The 14,150-nt window shown below is 37.1% G+C and overlaps 2 protein-coding genes across 3 annotated transcripts in view; one reads left to right on the top strand and one right to left on the bottom strand.

Annotated features, from left to right (window-relative positions):
- Positions 1-1,487, top strand: part of AHNAK (AHNAK nucleoprotein) — a 138,996-nt gene extending 137,509 nt beyond the window's left edge. Inside the window, exon 7 of the mRNA XM_070230008.1 lies at positions 1,282-1,487. The gene's annotated coding sequence lies outside the window, so the exon portion shown is untranslated. The remainder of the gene's footprint in view (positions 1-1,281) is intronic.
- ASRGL1 (asparaginase and isoaspartyl peptidase 1) overlaps positions 1-14,150 on the bottom strand; it is a 28,159-nt gene that overhangs the window by 6,609 nt on the left and 7,400 nt on the right. For both annotated transcript variants that reach the window (XM_023654226.2, XM_023654225.2), the window contains exons 3-4: positions 5,239-5,381; positions 4,510-4,667 (exon numbers count right to left, since the gene is read on the bottom strand). In XM_023654226.2, coding sequence (XP_023509994.1) covers positions 4,510-4,667; positions 5,239-5,381 — 301 coding nt within the window. The remainder of the gene's footprint in view (positions 1-4,509; positions 4,668-5,238; positions 5,382-14,150) is intronic.

The raw sequence follows: 14,150 nt of genomic DNA, 5'->3' as shown, positions 1-14,150 counted from the left end.
TTATAAGGAACAGAAAAAGAGCCTCTACAGAAACTGGTTTGGGGATCATTTGTACACGAATCTTCTCCTTCAGCTTAGGCAAATATTTCTGTTTCCTTGTTTTAATTTGCTTATATTTTATTGGAATGTCATTTTTCTTGTGTATTTCACATGCATTTTTGCTTTTTTCTCTAAACAAAAAAAATTTAATCCTTTAAAAAGTGAAATAGTCAAACAAGATTTTTTTAAAGCTTTTGTTAAGCTTATCGATAGAATGAACAGCTCACACTAAAGAACTGCAGACAGCGCAAATGCACCATCACCTTCACCTTCTGCCACAGTCCAGGACTTGCTCCTTGAGGGTCTTCTATGGTTCTGCTCGACTCTTCTATCTAAATTCAACTTAACGACCCTAACAGCATTTCGTTGGTATTCCCTCCATGAGTCTGAAAGTTTCATCAAGCTGTTCCATCTTTGGGCCTATCTAGAAAATCGCGTTAATGGATGCTCTACTGTCCCACAACGTCATTATTATCGGCACAGCGGAGGGCCTGTCTCCTAGAAACAAATTCAAACTGTGAACTGCACATGTCACATAGAATATCTCTGGATTCTTGGCCAAACTTTGTACTTGTTTACGTTTTATTTACCAACCATATTAGCTCCATTATCACAGGCTCACCTTTGATAATCTTTTCTTTTTTTTTGAGGAATATTAGTCCTGAGCTAACTACTGCCAATCCTCCTCTTTTTGCTGAGGAAGCCTGGCCCTGAGCTAACATCCATGCCCACCTTCCTCTACTGTATACATGGGATGCCTACCACAGCATGGGTTTTGCCAAGCGGTGCCATGTCCGCACCAGGGATCGAAACGGGCAAACCCCAGGCCGCCGAGAAGCCCGGAACGTGCAAAATTAACCGCTGCGCCAGCGGGCCCCTGATAGTCTTTTAAATGTTAGTTTTTCAACATGTCTTCTGACCACGGTACATTCTAGTTGAACTGAATATTTTTTAAAAAATTATATATTATCTTATCTCTCGCTTTAATTAAATAAATCTGTTTGAATTCTCTACCCTAGATAATGATCATTAGTTTCAATATTTTTGGTCCTAACTACATGTTTGGCATTTTATCAAATTTTGAAATAATTTTTACAAAACCTAGAAATTTTCTGCTGTTTTCTGTAAACACTGTGTTGGTGGTGCTATGAAAAGCATCGTTAGGCGTGGCTAAATATTGGACACATTGTATTATTCTTTCAAGAACATTACGTTGATGTTTTCTATCTTGGCTTTTTCCAGCATCATTTGTTGTTTATTCAGTCTTTTCCCTCCAACGCTAACTGTGTGTGTGACTCTTCATCATTCTCAACGAAGTCTCCTTTACTAAAGAACACGAAGCTGCAGTGATTTCATCTGAACTGTTCAAGTTATGGACTTGATAGGAATAACAGCCTCAACAATTTTCATTGTTTTGATAAACAATTAAATCTTCATTGACCAAATAATTTGTAATGTCCTGTCTGTGAATTTTATGTGAATCATCCTGGAAGAAGACTGCTTACTTTTATTTATTTATTTACTTTATTTTTCCTTTTTTTCCCAAAGCCCCCCGGTACAGAGTTGTGTATTTTTAGCTGTTGGTCCTTCTGGTTGTGGCATGTGGGATGCCGCCTCAGCATGGCTTGACGAGCAGTGCCGTGTCCACACTCAGGATTCGAACCAGTAAAACCCTGGGCCCCCAAGGCAGAGCGCTCAAACTTAACCACTCAGCCACGGGGCCGGCCCCATAGACTGCTTTCTTTTACTGTTTTGTTTTTACAAATGAAAGCAGACCATTTCTTTGAAGATTTTTTGCTTCTTTTTTCCTTTCAGCTTTTTCTTCTTTTGTGAGTTCCTCTTAAGTATTCTTTTTCTATCAAAATCTTGACTTACACTCATTTTCAACAATCTAGGGATTAAAAAGTAAAATGGAATTATATTGAAAGTGTACAAAATTAGAACATATTTTCACCAAAATTGAGAGCAAATTAAAAAAAGCAATTTTCAGATATAATTTCACAGTTAGTTTTTTCTAAATTATACAAAATTATTAATATTAAAATCAAAATATGAATTATAATTAATGAATTAACATTTTAAATCAAAATTATTTAAAAGCTGAAATTTTTAACATTATTGAAAATTTAACTAAATCTTCTAAATATTCTTGTAAGAATAAAACCATTCACAACTCTAATATTCAGTGTTCATTTAGCTGCTGATACAAAGAGTTGGTGCTGCACGCAGGTTCTATCTAGACCTGTGCTGTCCAATACAGCAGCCACTAACTACATGGGTCTCCTGAGCACTGGAAACGTGGGCAGTCCGCAGCGAGATGCGCCGGAAGTGTAAATCACACATCAGATTTTGAATATTTAATATCAAATTTTATCAAATTTTATACTGGATTTACATTGATTTATATTGATTACATGTTGAAATGACAATATTTCGGGTATACTGGGTTAAACTTAATATTAATCTCACCTGTTTATTTTTTTTAAATGTGGCGACTGGAAAACTGCAGATTGCCTCTGTGGCTCTCGCATTTCTATTGGACAGTGCCAGTCTAGACCTACACATACACAAATTCAAGAGTAACAGGCATCCGCCCTCACGTGCAAGTCTTCCAGATACTGTACTATTCCACAAACACCTCCAGAACCATAAATTGAAACATGTAGAGAAAATGGGCACTGGGCAAGACTGGGAAACGACACTTCATTATGCAAGAATTTATTTGACAAGTTAATTTGTCTTTTTCTCTTACCTAAGTCCTTGTGCTGTTCAATTCTTCCCCACGTTCCAAAGCAGTGTCCATTTCTGATGTCAGCAGGGGCACAATCCATAAACCTTTAGACTTAGGTGGCTTTGCTTCCAAGACAGAGCAAGAGACGCAGAGAAGCGTTTTGCTGGGGGCTGAATGATGTTAGTCACAAGGGCAGATCATGAGGGTTATGGGTGATGCTGTGCGACTGCTGAGTCACAGAGATGCCGCATGTATCTGTAATAAACCAACTGTTTTGTGTATTTGTGATACGAGGGCCTTCTAAAGTGCAGGGCCCAGGGAAGGAGCCCCTCTTGCTTAAATGTAAAAGTAGCACTGGCTGGTGGAGATGTGTTGTTGCAGAATTTTTGGAAAGCAATGTGGCAACATCTATGAAAATGTACCTGAACCATTGATGAAGCAACCCCGTTCCTGTGACTCTAGCCCACAGGTACAACAGCACACTTGGTAAGGTTATCAAAAGCCATCAACACATGGCCAATCTGGTAAAACAGATTCTCAACCCGGGGACACATCAGAATTACCTGGGAAACTTTTTCCTAATACAGCGGCCTAGTCTCTCTACCTCATACCTATTAAATTCCCTGGGGAAGGGCTCAGACATGTATATTTTAAAAAAGCTCCCCAGGTGATACTAAAGTGTATCTCTGGTTAAATTACAAATCTAAAAAAGTGCACAGAGTCAACAGATTATATTCCATTATAAACTCCTAGGCCATATTCAAATTTTCTTTAAATAAGGGGGCTTTTATTTGGGATTCTGAAATCTCTAACAAAGAAAACTGTAATTCAGAACATATAATTAACTCAAACTTATCAGAGTTTACTGATTTCTCTGCACTACGAAAGAGTGCTTAAGTAAGTTCACAGGGTACACTAGACCACAGAGAACCTGTTTAGTCTACAGTAGTCCCCCTGATCTGAGGGGGATACATTCCAAGACCCCCAGTGGATGCCTGAAACTTTGGACAGTACCAAACCATATATATACTATGTTTGATAAAGTCTAATGTATAAATTAGTTACAGTAAAAGATCCACAACAATAACTAATAATAAAGTTGGCTTTGGGGCCATTATTAAGTAAAATAAGGGTTACTTGCACACAAGCACTGTGATATCATGATTGTCGCTCTGACAACCGAGACAGCTACTAGGTGACTAATGAGCGGGGAGCATACACAGCGCGGATACGATCAACAAAGGGATGATTCACCTCTCCGCAGGACAGAGTGGGAGGGCGAGAGATTCCTCACACTACTCAGACTGGCGTGCAATTTAAAACTTATGAATGGTTTATTTCTGGAATTTTCCATTTAATATTTTCAGACTGCAATTGACTAGGGATAACTGACACCACTGACAGTGAAACTGTGGATAAGGGGGACTCCTGTACTTAAGACAACAAACTGATCAAGAAGCGTCCAGATAGTTAACACATTAACACAAGGCATTCTCTTATTAATTTACGTAGGAGAGAAACTCTGTTAGCCTAATTCAAGTTGCTAGTCACAGGAGTAATAAATGAGGTTAAATTTAAGAAAAGAGCAGTTTTTCCATTATTTAGTGTGAATTATTTTGTATGAAAACTGAAACTACCAAGTGATATTAGATTTACTTAAGAAATGTATATAACCAGATATCTGTCAAACTTTCACACTTGAATAAATCCCAAACACAGGAGCCGCAGATGACACTTACTTTTGACAGTCTAATTTCTGAGCATCTTTCTCATGCTTCTCCTTTTCAAGGCGCTTTATGTTTCTTTCTGTTACCAACTGCTTTCCAGGAACCTCTGGAACCCCCATGGCTGCTGCAAATTTTGCTGCACCTTGGTCAGTCAGAAAGCAGTGAGGTGTCTAGAGCCAGAAAGAAAGGGAAAATAGTTAGTTTTTTGAAAAAGTTAAAATCTGTTTGAACTGTGTAGAAATAATTACTTCTCTCTGGGTACAAAGCGTCAAAAATGCAGATTCCACTGGCTTGCTTTTCTCGATGCTGGAAAGATCCTGGTCCGCTGTGCTTTTGTATTTTGAAAAAAACTCAAAAATGGTGGAATATTACTAGGAATGTGACTTACGTACAATCTTAAATTTAGCGAACTTAATCCATTTTTATTTGACACATGCTATTGAACAGTGGGTGTGTTGAGTTCGTGTGTGTTATACGTGTGGAGAGAAGGCTGAAGAAAATACAGGAAGATAGCATGAAAACAAAGTAATCACTGGTTAAATGATTACTATTCAAACTACGTTGTCAACAGAGTCAGAATCTTGGCTTAGTTGAGAAACTTAAATAACACAGCTTCCATTCTTTTATATAATTTTAGGACAACAGTGATCGTAAGTAGTTCCTACAGTCAGACCCCTTTTAGTCACCAGAGTACACAAGTAACAATTCTGTAGGAGAAGGATGCTTTATTATCACATATACCTTTTCCATAACAAGCCGCGCAAGTTTAATGGGATTTGCTACACAGCGGACTGCAGACACGGCTCCTGCAGACAGGTCTTTTCCATTCATGATACTGGCATCCATTTCAACTTCCCCATTTACGTTCAAGACAGATCCACAACCTAAAACCAAAAAGAAGTTGAAAAAGAAGAGTTATGAATTTAGAAATGGGTTTAGTTTCCTCTAGGCTGCCTACTTCAATTCATCCTCTACCCCATTACCAGAGGAAAAAATTTTAAAACACAAATCTGACTTGGCACCCCATGACCCACACAATAAAAAGTATGAAGCGCTTTCTGATCTGGCCTCTGACTTACTTTTCTAGCCACATCTCCTCTCCTTGGCTATGCTTTACTGAAATACTAGGTTTCTCTGAAAGTGCCATAAGCTCTCATTACTGTGTCATTCCTCTTCACTCTTGCACATTCTGTTCTCTTTATCACTAGCACTCTTTCTCCAGCTTTCTCTGCCTAGATAATGTCTATAAGTCTAGCTATTCTTAGCCTCTTTGTGCCTGTTGCCTCATCTGAAAAATGGGATAAGAACAAAGCTCAAGAATATTTAAAGGATTATAAAAATATCCAGCACCTAACAAGGTAAAATTCACAATGTGTGTGAATTATCCAATAAGAAATTACCAGGCACACAAAGAAACAGGAAAACGTGACCCATAATGAAGAGAAAAACACTCAACTGACAGTAACAGACCCAGAAATGACACAAATGATAGAAGCAGTAGACAAAGATGCTAAAACAGCTGTTACAACTATATTCCATATATACCAGAATGTGGAGGAAAATATAAAAGGACCCAAACAGAACTTCAAGAGACGAAAGAAAAGAAGTCTGAAATGAATATTCACTGGATAGTATTAACACCAGATCAGACACTGCAGTAGAAAAGATTTACAAACTTTAAGATACAGCAATAGAAACTACCCAAAATGAAAAACATTAAAACTGAAAAGAAAAGAAGAAGAAGAAGAAAAAAAAAAAGAGCAGAGCATCACTGAACTCAGGGACAATTTCAGGAAGCCCAATGTCTGTATAATTGGAGTTCCCAAAAGGAGAGGTGAGGCAGAGGAACAAAAAAAATATTTAAGGAAATAATGGATAAAAATTTTTAAATTTTATGAAAACTATAAAGTCACAGATCTGAGAAGCTCATAACTCCAAGCAAAAGAAATATGAAGACAACTACATCCAGGCACACTATCAGGTAGAAAGGAAAAACAATAAGATTGATAGCATATTTCTGTCAGAAATGATGTAAGCCAGGAAGGCCATGGAGCAACATCTTTAAAGACCTGAAAGAAAAAAGCTGTGAAGTTGGAATTCTATACCCAGCAAAAGTATCTTTCAAAAACTGAGAACAAAGGGGCTAGCCTGGTGGCATAGCGGTAAGTTCACACATTCTGCTTTGGTGGCCCAGGGTTTGCAGGTTTTGATCCCAGGTGCAGATGTACACACTGCTCATCAAGCCGTGCTCTGGAGGCATTCCTCAAACAAAATAGAGGAAGGCTGGCACAGATGCTAGCTTAGCGACAATCTTCCTCAAATTAAAAAACAAAATACAAAACCGAAAACAAAGACATTTCAGACATATAAAAGCTGAAAGAATGGATCAATATCAGATATGCAATACAAGAAATGTTAAAGGAAGTTTTTCAGGCAGAAGGAAAATGATAGCAGATAGCAATCAGGATCCACACAAAGGAATGAAGAGTACTAGAAATAGCTAATATGTGGATAAGCAGAAATATTTTTTCCCTTTATTTTTATAACATCTTTAAAATATAACTGTTTAAAGGAAAAATAATAAGGATGTATTGGACAATTGATAATACACACAGAAGTAAAATACATGACAACAAGAGCATAAAGGTTATGAAAGGGGAAACAGAAGTATGCAGTTACAGTGTCATAAGCACTACACATGGAGTGCTATAGTACTTGAAGATAGATGGTGATAAGTGAAGGATGTGTACTACAAACCCTAAGACACTCCTTAAAAAAAATGTTTAGTTAGTAGGCCAACAAAGGAGGTAAGATGAAATCATAAATGACCTTCAATTATTCTAAAAAATGCAGAAAAAGACATAAAAAGAAGAAAAAATGAACAATGAATATATTGGACAAATAGAAAATGAATAGCAAGATGAAAGATTTATACCTAGCCATATCAGTAATCACATTAAATGTAAATGGTCTAAATACCTCAATAAAAAGCAGAGATTGTAAAGTTGCATAAAAGGATAAGACACAATCATATGCTGCCTATAAGAAATCCACTTGAAATGTAAAGACACAGGGGCTGGCCAGGTGGCACAGTGGTTAAGTTCACACGTTCCACTTCCTGGCAGCCTGGGGTTCACTGGTTCAGATCTCAGATGTGGACATGGCACTGCTTGGCAAAAGCCATGCTGTGGTAGGCGTCTCACATGTAAAGTAGAGGAAGATGGGCTTGGATGTTAGCTCAGGGCCAGTCTTCCTCAGCAAAAAGAGGAGGATTGGCAGATGTTAGCTCAGGGCTAATCTTCCTCAAAAAACAAACAAAAAAAGAAATGTAAAGACACAAATAGGTTAAAGAAAAAGAACAGAAAAGTTCTACCATACCAAAATGAATCAAATGAAAGCTGGAGTAGCAATATTAATATTGGGCAAAGCATACTGCAGAATAATGTCCTTGTTATTTAACATTCCTTAAGTACTAACAAAGGGATCAATTTACCAAGAAGACAACAATCCATGCACCAAACAAGTTTCAGAATACATAAAGCAAAAACTAAACAAACACAAAGAAGAAATAGACAAATCCATAATTACAGTTAAAGACACTCCTCTCTCGGTAATCAATAGAAATAGACAGAAAATCCAGATAGAGAAGATCCAAAGAACATTATCAACCAACTTGACCTTATTGAGACTTACAGAACTTTCCATCCAACAATAGCAGAATATAGATTCTTTCTAAGTGCAAATATGATATTTACCAAGATACATCATATTCTGGGCCAAAAAACAAAGCTTACAAAGTTTAAAAGAATGTAAATCACACAAAATATGTTTTTTGATCATAACAGAATTAAATTAAAAATCAGGACTATTTGGAAAATCCACAGATATTTGGAAATCTGGTATCACACTTGTAAATAACCCATGCTTTAAAGAGAAACTCACAAGGGAAATTAGAAGACACCATGTAAAAACTTGGATGCAACCAAAGCAATACTTAAGAGTAAAATTTAAAGCATTAAATCCTTGAATTAGAAAAGAACAATCTCAAATTAATGATCTACCAAGAAAATGAAAAGCAAATTATTCCCAAAGCAAGCTAAAGAAAGGAGATAAAGATAAATCAATGAAATTCAAAACAGAAAACAGCAAAACAGAAAAACAGTAAAAGAAAAAAACAAGAAAATCCACAAACCCTCCCCAAACCAAAAGTTAGTTCTTTGAAGTTCAAAGAAGAAACAGATAACCTGAATAGTCTCATACCTATTAAAGAAACTGATTTCTTAATTAAAAATTTTTGACAAATAAATGAAAAGCAATAGTATATATTGGAGTATATGACGAAGCCATTTGATTTAAAACTAATTCGGCCTGACCTTGTTTTTCCAAAAGGGCCTGAAGTGGCCTGTTGAGCATGTGTTGTACATCTGCTTTAAACATTTACTATGTCCCAAAGACACGAATGATGCCCTTAAGGATAGGGATGTAGCTTACCCCCATGTCGGCATTTCTCTAAGGATAAGCATCTCTTCCTGGAGATAAAGGATTAATCACCAACCTGCTGCACCAGCTAAGCATCTCCTGACATTCCACAAGCATTCCTATCACATGTGATGTATAGTCTTTCTTTCAAGATGGTATGTAACCACTCTGTACACCCCACTTCTTCAGTGCCCTTCCTTCCTTGGGGAAAGAAGGCCCTGGGCTATAGTCCTCAAACTTGGCTCATAATAAACTCATTCCAATTTTGATTTACAGATTGACTATGGATTATTTGTATGGACATTTCTTGGCACAGTCACAGCAGGATTTCAGAGAAACCCACTGGAGACCACCTGGAATCTACACTGAACCAGCGTTCTGTACCAAGAGGGGCCCTTTGAGCACCCCCCAGATCACTGCATTCTTCAGGTAACCCCAGTGAGTTCTCCTGAAACAGGAACCTCCTTCTTTTAAGTTGGTGGTCCAGAGTTTATACTGATGGTAGCAGTTTCAAAGTTCTGGTCTAGGTGTCTTTAGGGGGTACCACTACACACCCGAGGTAAGAGGAACCTGAGGGGGAAATCGCTAGGAAAGAGAAACCTAGGAAGAATTTCCTAGGCCAGAGGAGCCTAGGGGGAACTTTGGAGTGAACGGGGCAGGCTGACCTTTGTAATTTGGCTTTAAATTGGAAGGATTTGTGTTTATAAAGTCTGAACAAACTGCTTGATAGAGAAATGAGAGTCTGAACTTGTTCAGCTCTGAAGAGACGGGACACCAGCTCCTCCCAGCCATAAGGTGTTCTCAAGCGACTGAGAACCAGATGGGAGTGTCTGAGGTTGAGCCTTGAGATGAGCAGCAGTCTCATAGGGAATTCCACAGTGATCCTTCACTTTAATTAACTGACAGCTTGTCCAGGGACGCACTATGAGGTTTGGTCGCCCACGTGTTCTGAGCTCCCATGGTAGTTTTAGACTGCAGGCAGGACAAAGTGAAGCATCTAAGAGAGTTTAGGACCTTTCTTTAGGGAGTAACACTCACAAGAAGCACATTTACAACCCACTACACTGTTCCTAGAAATGTTCAGACTTTATATTAAAATAAAACTAAAAGAAAAATGGGAAATTGAGCTTCTAAAAGACGACCAGTTCCTGAAAGGGCAGCCTCCCCTCAGAACTCTGGATGGCTTCATGCTGAAAGTCGCAAGTGCTCAATGAAATGAGAATACCTGTAAACAACTGATGAGATAACCCAGGATAATTAAAAATTACAGTGGCCACTGTGGGGCTCCTTTTTAAGAGCAAGGTAACAGAGAAACTTTTAGAGACGAGCTTGCCCACTTCCAGCACAACTGCTCAAACTAAAGGTTCTGGAAGCTGTAAATATTTACAAAGAATGAAAACAAAGCCAAAGCTTACCAAGCTTGCTCTGTGTCCTGAGGGCTTAGCATAAAAATGTCAGGTTGGGGTCCCAAAATATGGTCAGATAAAAATGTGGTTGCACCCCATTTTTCGGTCAGAGATAGTCAGACAGAAATGTAGGTTGCATTCCATTCGAGGGTAAGGGTCCTACCAAACTGCTGCCAGCCTCAGGGGAAGTACACTGGCCACTAGAAAGAATGTTCTGATTAGATAAGATTATTTAAGGAGTGCACTTAAAGGCAAAGACTTCAAAATTCCAAAATAACCTTATTGAAAGTTTTGTTAATAGAAAGTTAAGTTATAAAAGGTACCTAAAGGAAAATATATTAGGTAATGGCTTTACAGACATCCCCAGGATCTACTACCAGAGTTAATGAGGCTCAGAGACTTCCTGGGAAACTGCTACACTAAAGATTACTGGAGATAAAAACAACGACAAACAAAAACATAGCAACAGAGACTGTACTGGTGGTTACACAGGGGAAGGGGGGGAGGGCAAAAGGGGTGATTAGGCTCCCATGTGTGGTGCTGGACTATAATTAGTTTTTGGGCGGTGAACATGATGTAATCTACACAGATTCCAAATATATTAAGATGTACATCTGAAAGCTATATAATGTTATAATCCAATGTTACAGCAATAAAAAAAAAGATTACTGGAATTGTTCAATACTGCCATGTTGTTACTGTTTGTCCCAGGTGAAAGCTGACAAGATATTTGAAAGAATTAGTAACTTACAATCAGAAATCCAGCCAAACTGGAAGCTGATCAACCTAAAACACTGGCAAAATTGGAAAGGAGCTCTAGAGGCAGTTCAGATCCCACCTATTTCCTTTATCTCAAAAAGTCTTATTGCCCCACCTCTCCAGGAACTGTCACCCAGCCCATCACCAATTCCTAAGACTGAAGGAAAAAAAAAGGAAAAATGGCAAGAAAAAAAGCTATAAGAGCCCCCTCGCCCAAAATCTAGCATCTTGAGTGTCTTCTCCACAAACATTAGTAGAAAAAGCTTAAAACAAAACTTGAATTTCATTATTCTTTCATAACTAGTGAGACCTTATATTATTGCATCTGACTCATGGCAGTAATTTTAAACAACTGCTGTGGAGTCTCTGCGTATGTTTGTCTATATGTATGTTATATGTGTGTGATATTTTCACCTCCAGACGGTATAATTTTTAAAGAGCTCTATTTAATTGGCTTCAAGTAAGCACTTATATAAATGTAATGGAAACTAACCCAAATGTGTTTCAAGTTAGAATAATATAAAACCATCTTTGGCAAGTGAAAGCTTATGTAAGTTTGTTGGTTTGATTAACATAAACATGTTTTCAGAGTCATCAGCATGGGAACAAGTAAACTAAATAGATGTGAAACAAATAAAAATGTTAGGTGAACTTTTTAATAGTAGTTACATGTTATGGTGTATGTACTTTTTTGTTTTTTTTTAAAGATTGGCATCTGAGCTAACATCTGTTGCCAACCTTTTTTTTTTTAATTCTTCTCCCCAAAGCCCCCCAGTACATAGTTGTATATTCTAGTTGTAGGTCCTTCTAGTTGTGATATGTGGGATGCCGCCTCTGCATGGCCTGACGAGTGGTGCCACGTCCGCGCCCAGGATCCAAACCATGAAACCCTGGGTGGCTGAGGTGGAGTGCGCAAACTTAACCACTCAGCCACAGGGCCGTCCCCTGTACTTAATTTCAAAACCTTTTGGTAATTTGAAACCTTAGAGTTTTGCTAATTGAGTTCAATGATAAAATTTATTGAGTATCTAGGACATTCCCATGCAAGATAAAATATTAAATGTTAATGATTAGGTATAGTTTTATCTACTTTTGGCTTCTTATTAAAGAGAAATTAAAGAAATGTTCCGGTCTAACATTAAACAAGTTTCTATTTTATTTAAAAATTGTACTAGGAAGTAGCATGTTTCTAGAAATTATAAAAAGTATTTACAAATTTGCCTAGCCACAGAATGCTAATGTAAAAGACAGTTTATAATTGCTTACTTCTTAGTTTTCACTAAAAATTAAGGTCTCTAAGGGTTAAAAATTCTAATTAATATATGTGACTAAAGCTACTAAAATTTAATAAGGAAAATATCCTTGTATTCAGGGAAAGTAAGATGCTTGCTTTCAGTAAAGAAGGTAGTAAAAATGTAAATATTTTTGTTTTATTAAGAAAGATAAATTTGTCCTAAAGTACTATGAAGGAAAGAAGGCATGGGATAAATTCTGAATGTAAAAAAGTTACAGAAGATTTGTGGATAAAAAAATGCTGAGGAAAGAGTTTTGTGCATGGTCAAGTTGGCCAGGATTGAAATAAATTTAATTAAGTGAATGAGTTTTAATACCAAAAGTAAGCTGGTACAAAAATTAGAATTTGTTTTTCTCTTTCTTAAAAGGATAATTTTCCTGGACTTTTAGTTTGCTCTTGATAAAGAGATTATAAAAGGTTTTCTTTACTTTTGAGTGAGTCTCACTTTGGTTAAATGAATAAGCATTTTTTCACAGTGACCACTGTTTCATGGTGACACAAGATCAGCAAACACTTGATCTTGTTTGACCAAGTGTTTTAAAATCTTTTGATATTTTTGACAGCTTTCCCCCCAATTCATAACCTAAGTGAATTTTAAATTTTTCAAAAGTCTTTCTTTTTTTTTTTCCTTTGAAAATTTTCAGAGGGCCCCTGGGACTTCTCAAAGAAATTTGCTCTCTTTTTACAGAGAAGGAGATACTTAACTAATTAAGCTTGTCTGGTATGGTAAATTGCATGGGAAGCATTGTCAAGTAAATGATAAACCATCTTAGGTTATATTGTGTAGATAAATATTATTCACTATCTTAACCCTGCTACCTTGCTTCCAGCACCACCAGAAGAAACTGACCATGACTGCATTCTATTATCTAATTTGGTTTACAGCTGGGTCTTACTTAAATGATAAGCAAAGACATTATCAAGGTGGATATGTTGTACAGCCTCGAGAATGCCTGCTACTTTCTATTAACTCTGCTAACCCAGTAAAAGATTTCCTTCTACAGGCTTAAGAAATCACCATGGAAGAAGAGAACAAAGGTGACAACAAAAGGGGAAATTTTTGACACCACCACATAGATATGGTTCAGGCCCGACAAAAAAAAAGGCAAGTCTCAATAAATTTAATAAGACTGAAATCATATCAAGCATCTTTTCCCACCGCAGTGCTATGAAACTAGAACTCAACTACAAGAAAACGGCTAGGAAAGTCACAAATATGTGGAGACTAAACAACATGCTACTGAACAACCACTGGATCAATGAAGAAATCAAAGGAGAAATCAAAAAATATCTAGAGACAAATGAAAATGAAAACACAACACACCAACTCTTATGCGATGCAGCAAAAGCAGTCCTAAGAGGGAAATTTATAGCAATACAGGTCTATCTCAACAAAGAAGAAAAGTTTCAAATAAGTAATCTTAAACTACACCTAACAGAATTAGAAAAAGAAGAACAAAGCCCAAAATCAGCAGATGTAAGTGAATGATAAAAACTAGAGCACAAATACATGAAATAGAGACTAAAGAAACAATAGAAAGGATCAATGAAACCAAGAGCTGGTTCTTTGAGAAGAAAAACAAACATGACAACCCCTTAGCTAGACTAAGAAAGAAAGACAGAAGGCTCAAATAAATAAAATTAGAAATGAAAGAGGAGAAATTAGAATGCGTAGCACAGAAATACAGGGATTATAAGGGAATACTATGAAAAAC

The sequence above is a fragment of the Equus caballus genome, chromosome 12 (assembly GCF_041296265.1).
Source record: "Equus caballus isolate H_3958 breed thoroughbred chromosome 12, TB-T2T, whole genome shotgun sequence".
In the NCBI taxonomy this organism is placed as follows: domain Eukaryota; kingdom Metazoa; phylum Chordata; class Mammalia; order Perissodactyla; family Equidae; genus Equus; species Equus caballus.
Note: the sequence above shows the minus strand (reverse complement) of the source record. Positions and strands in the feature narration are given on the sequence as shown.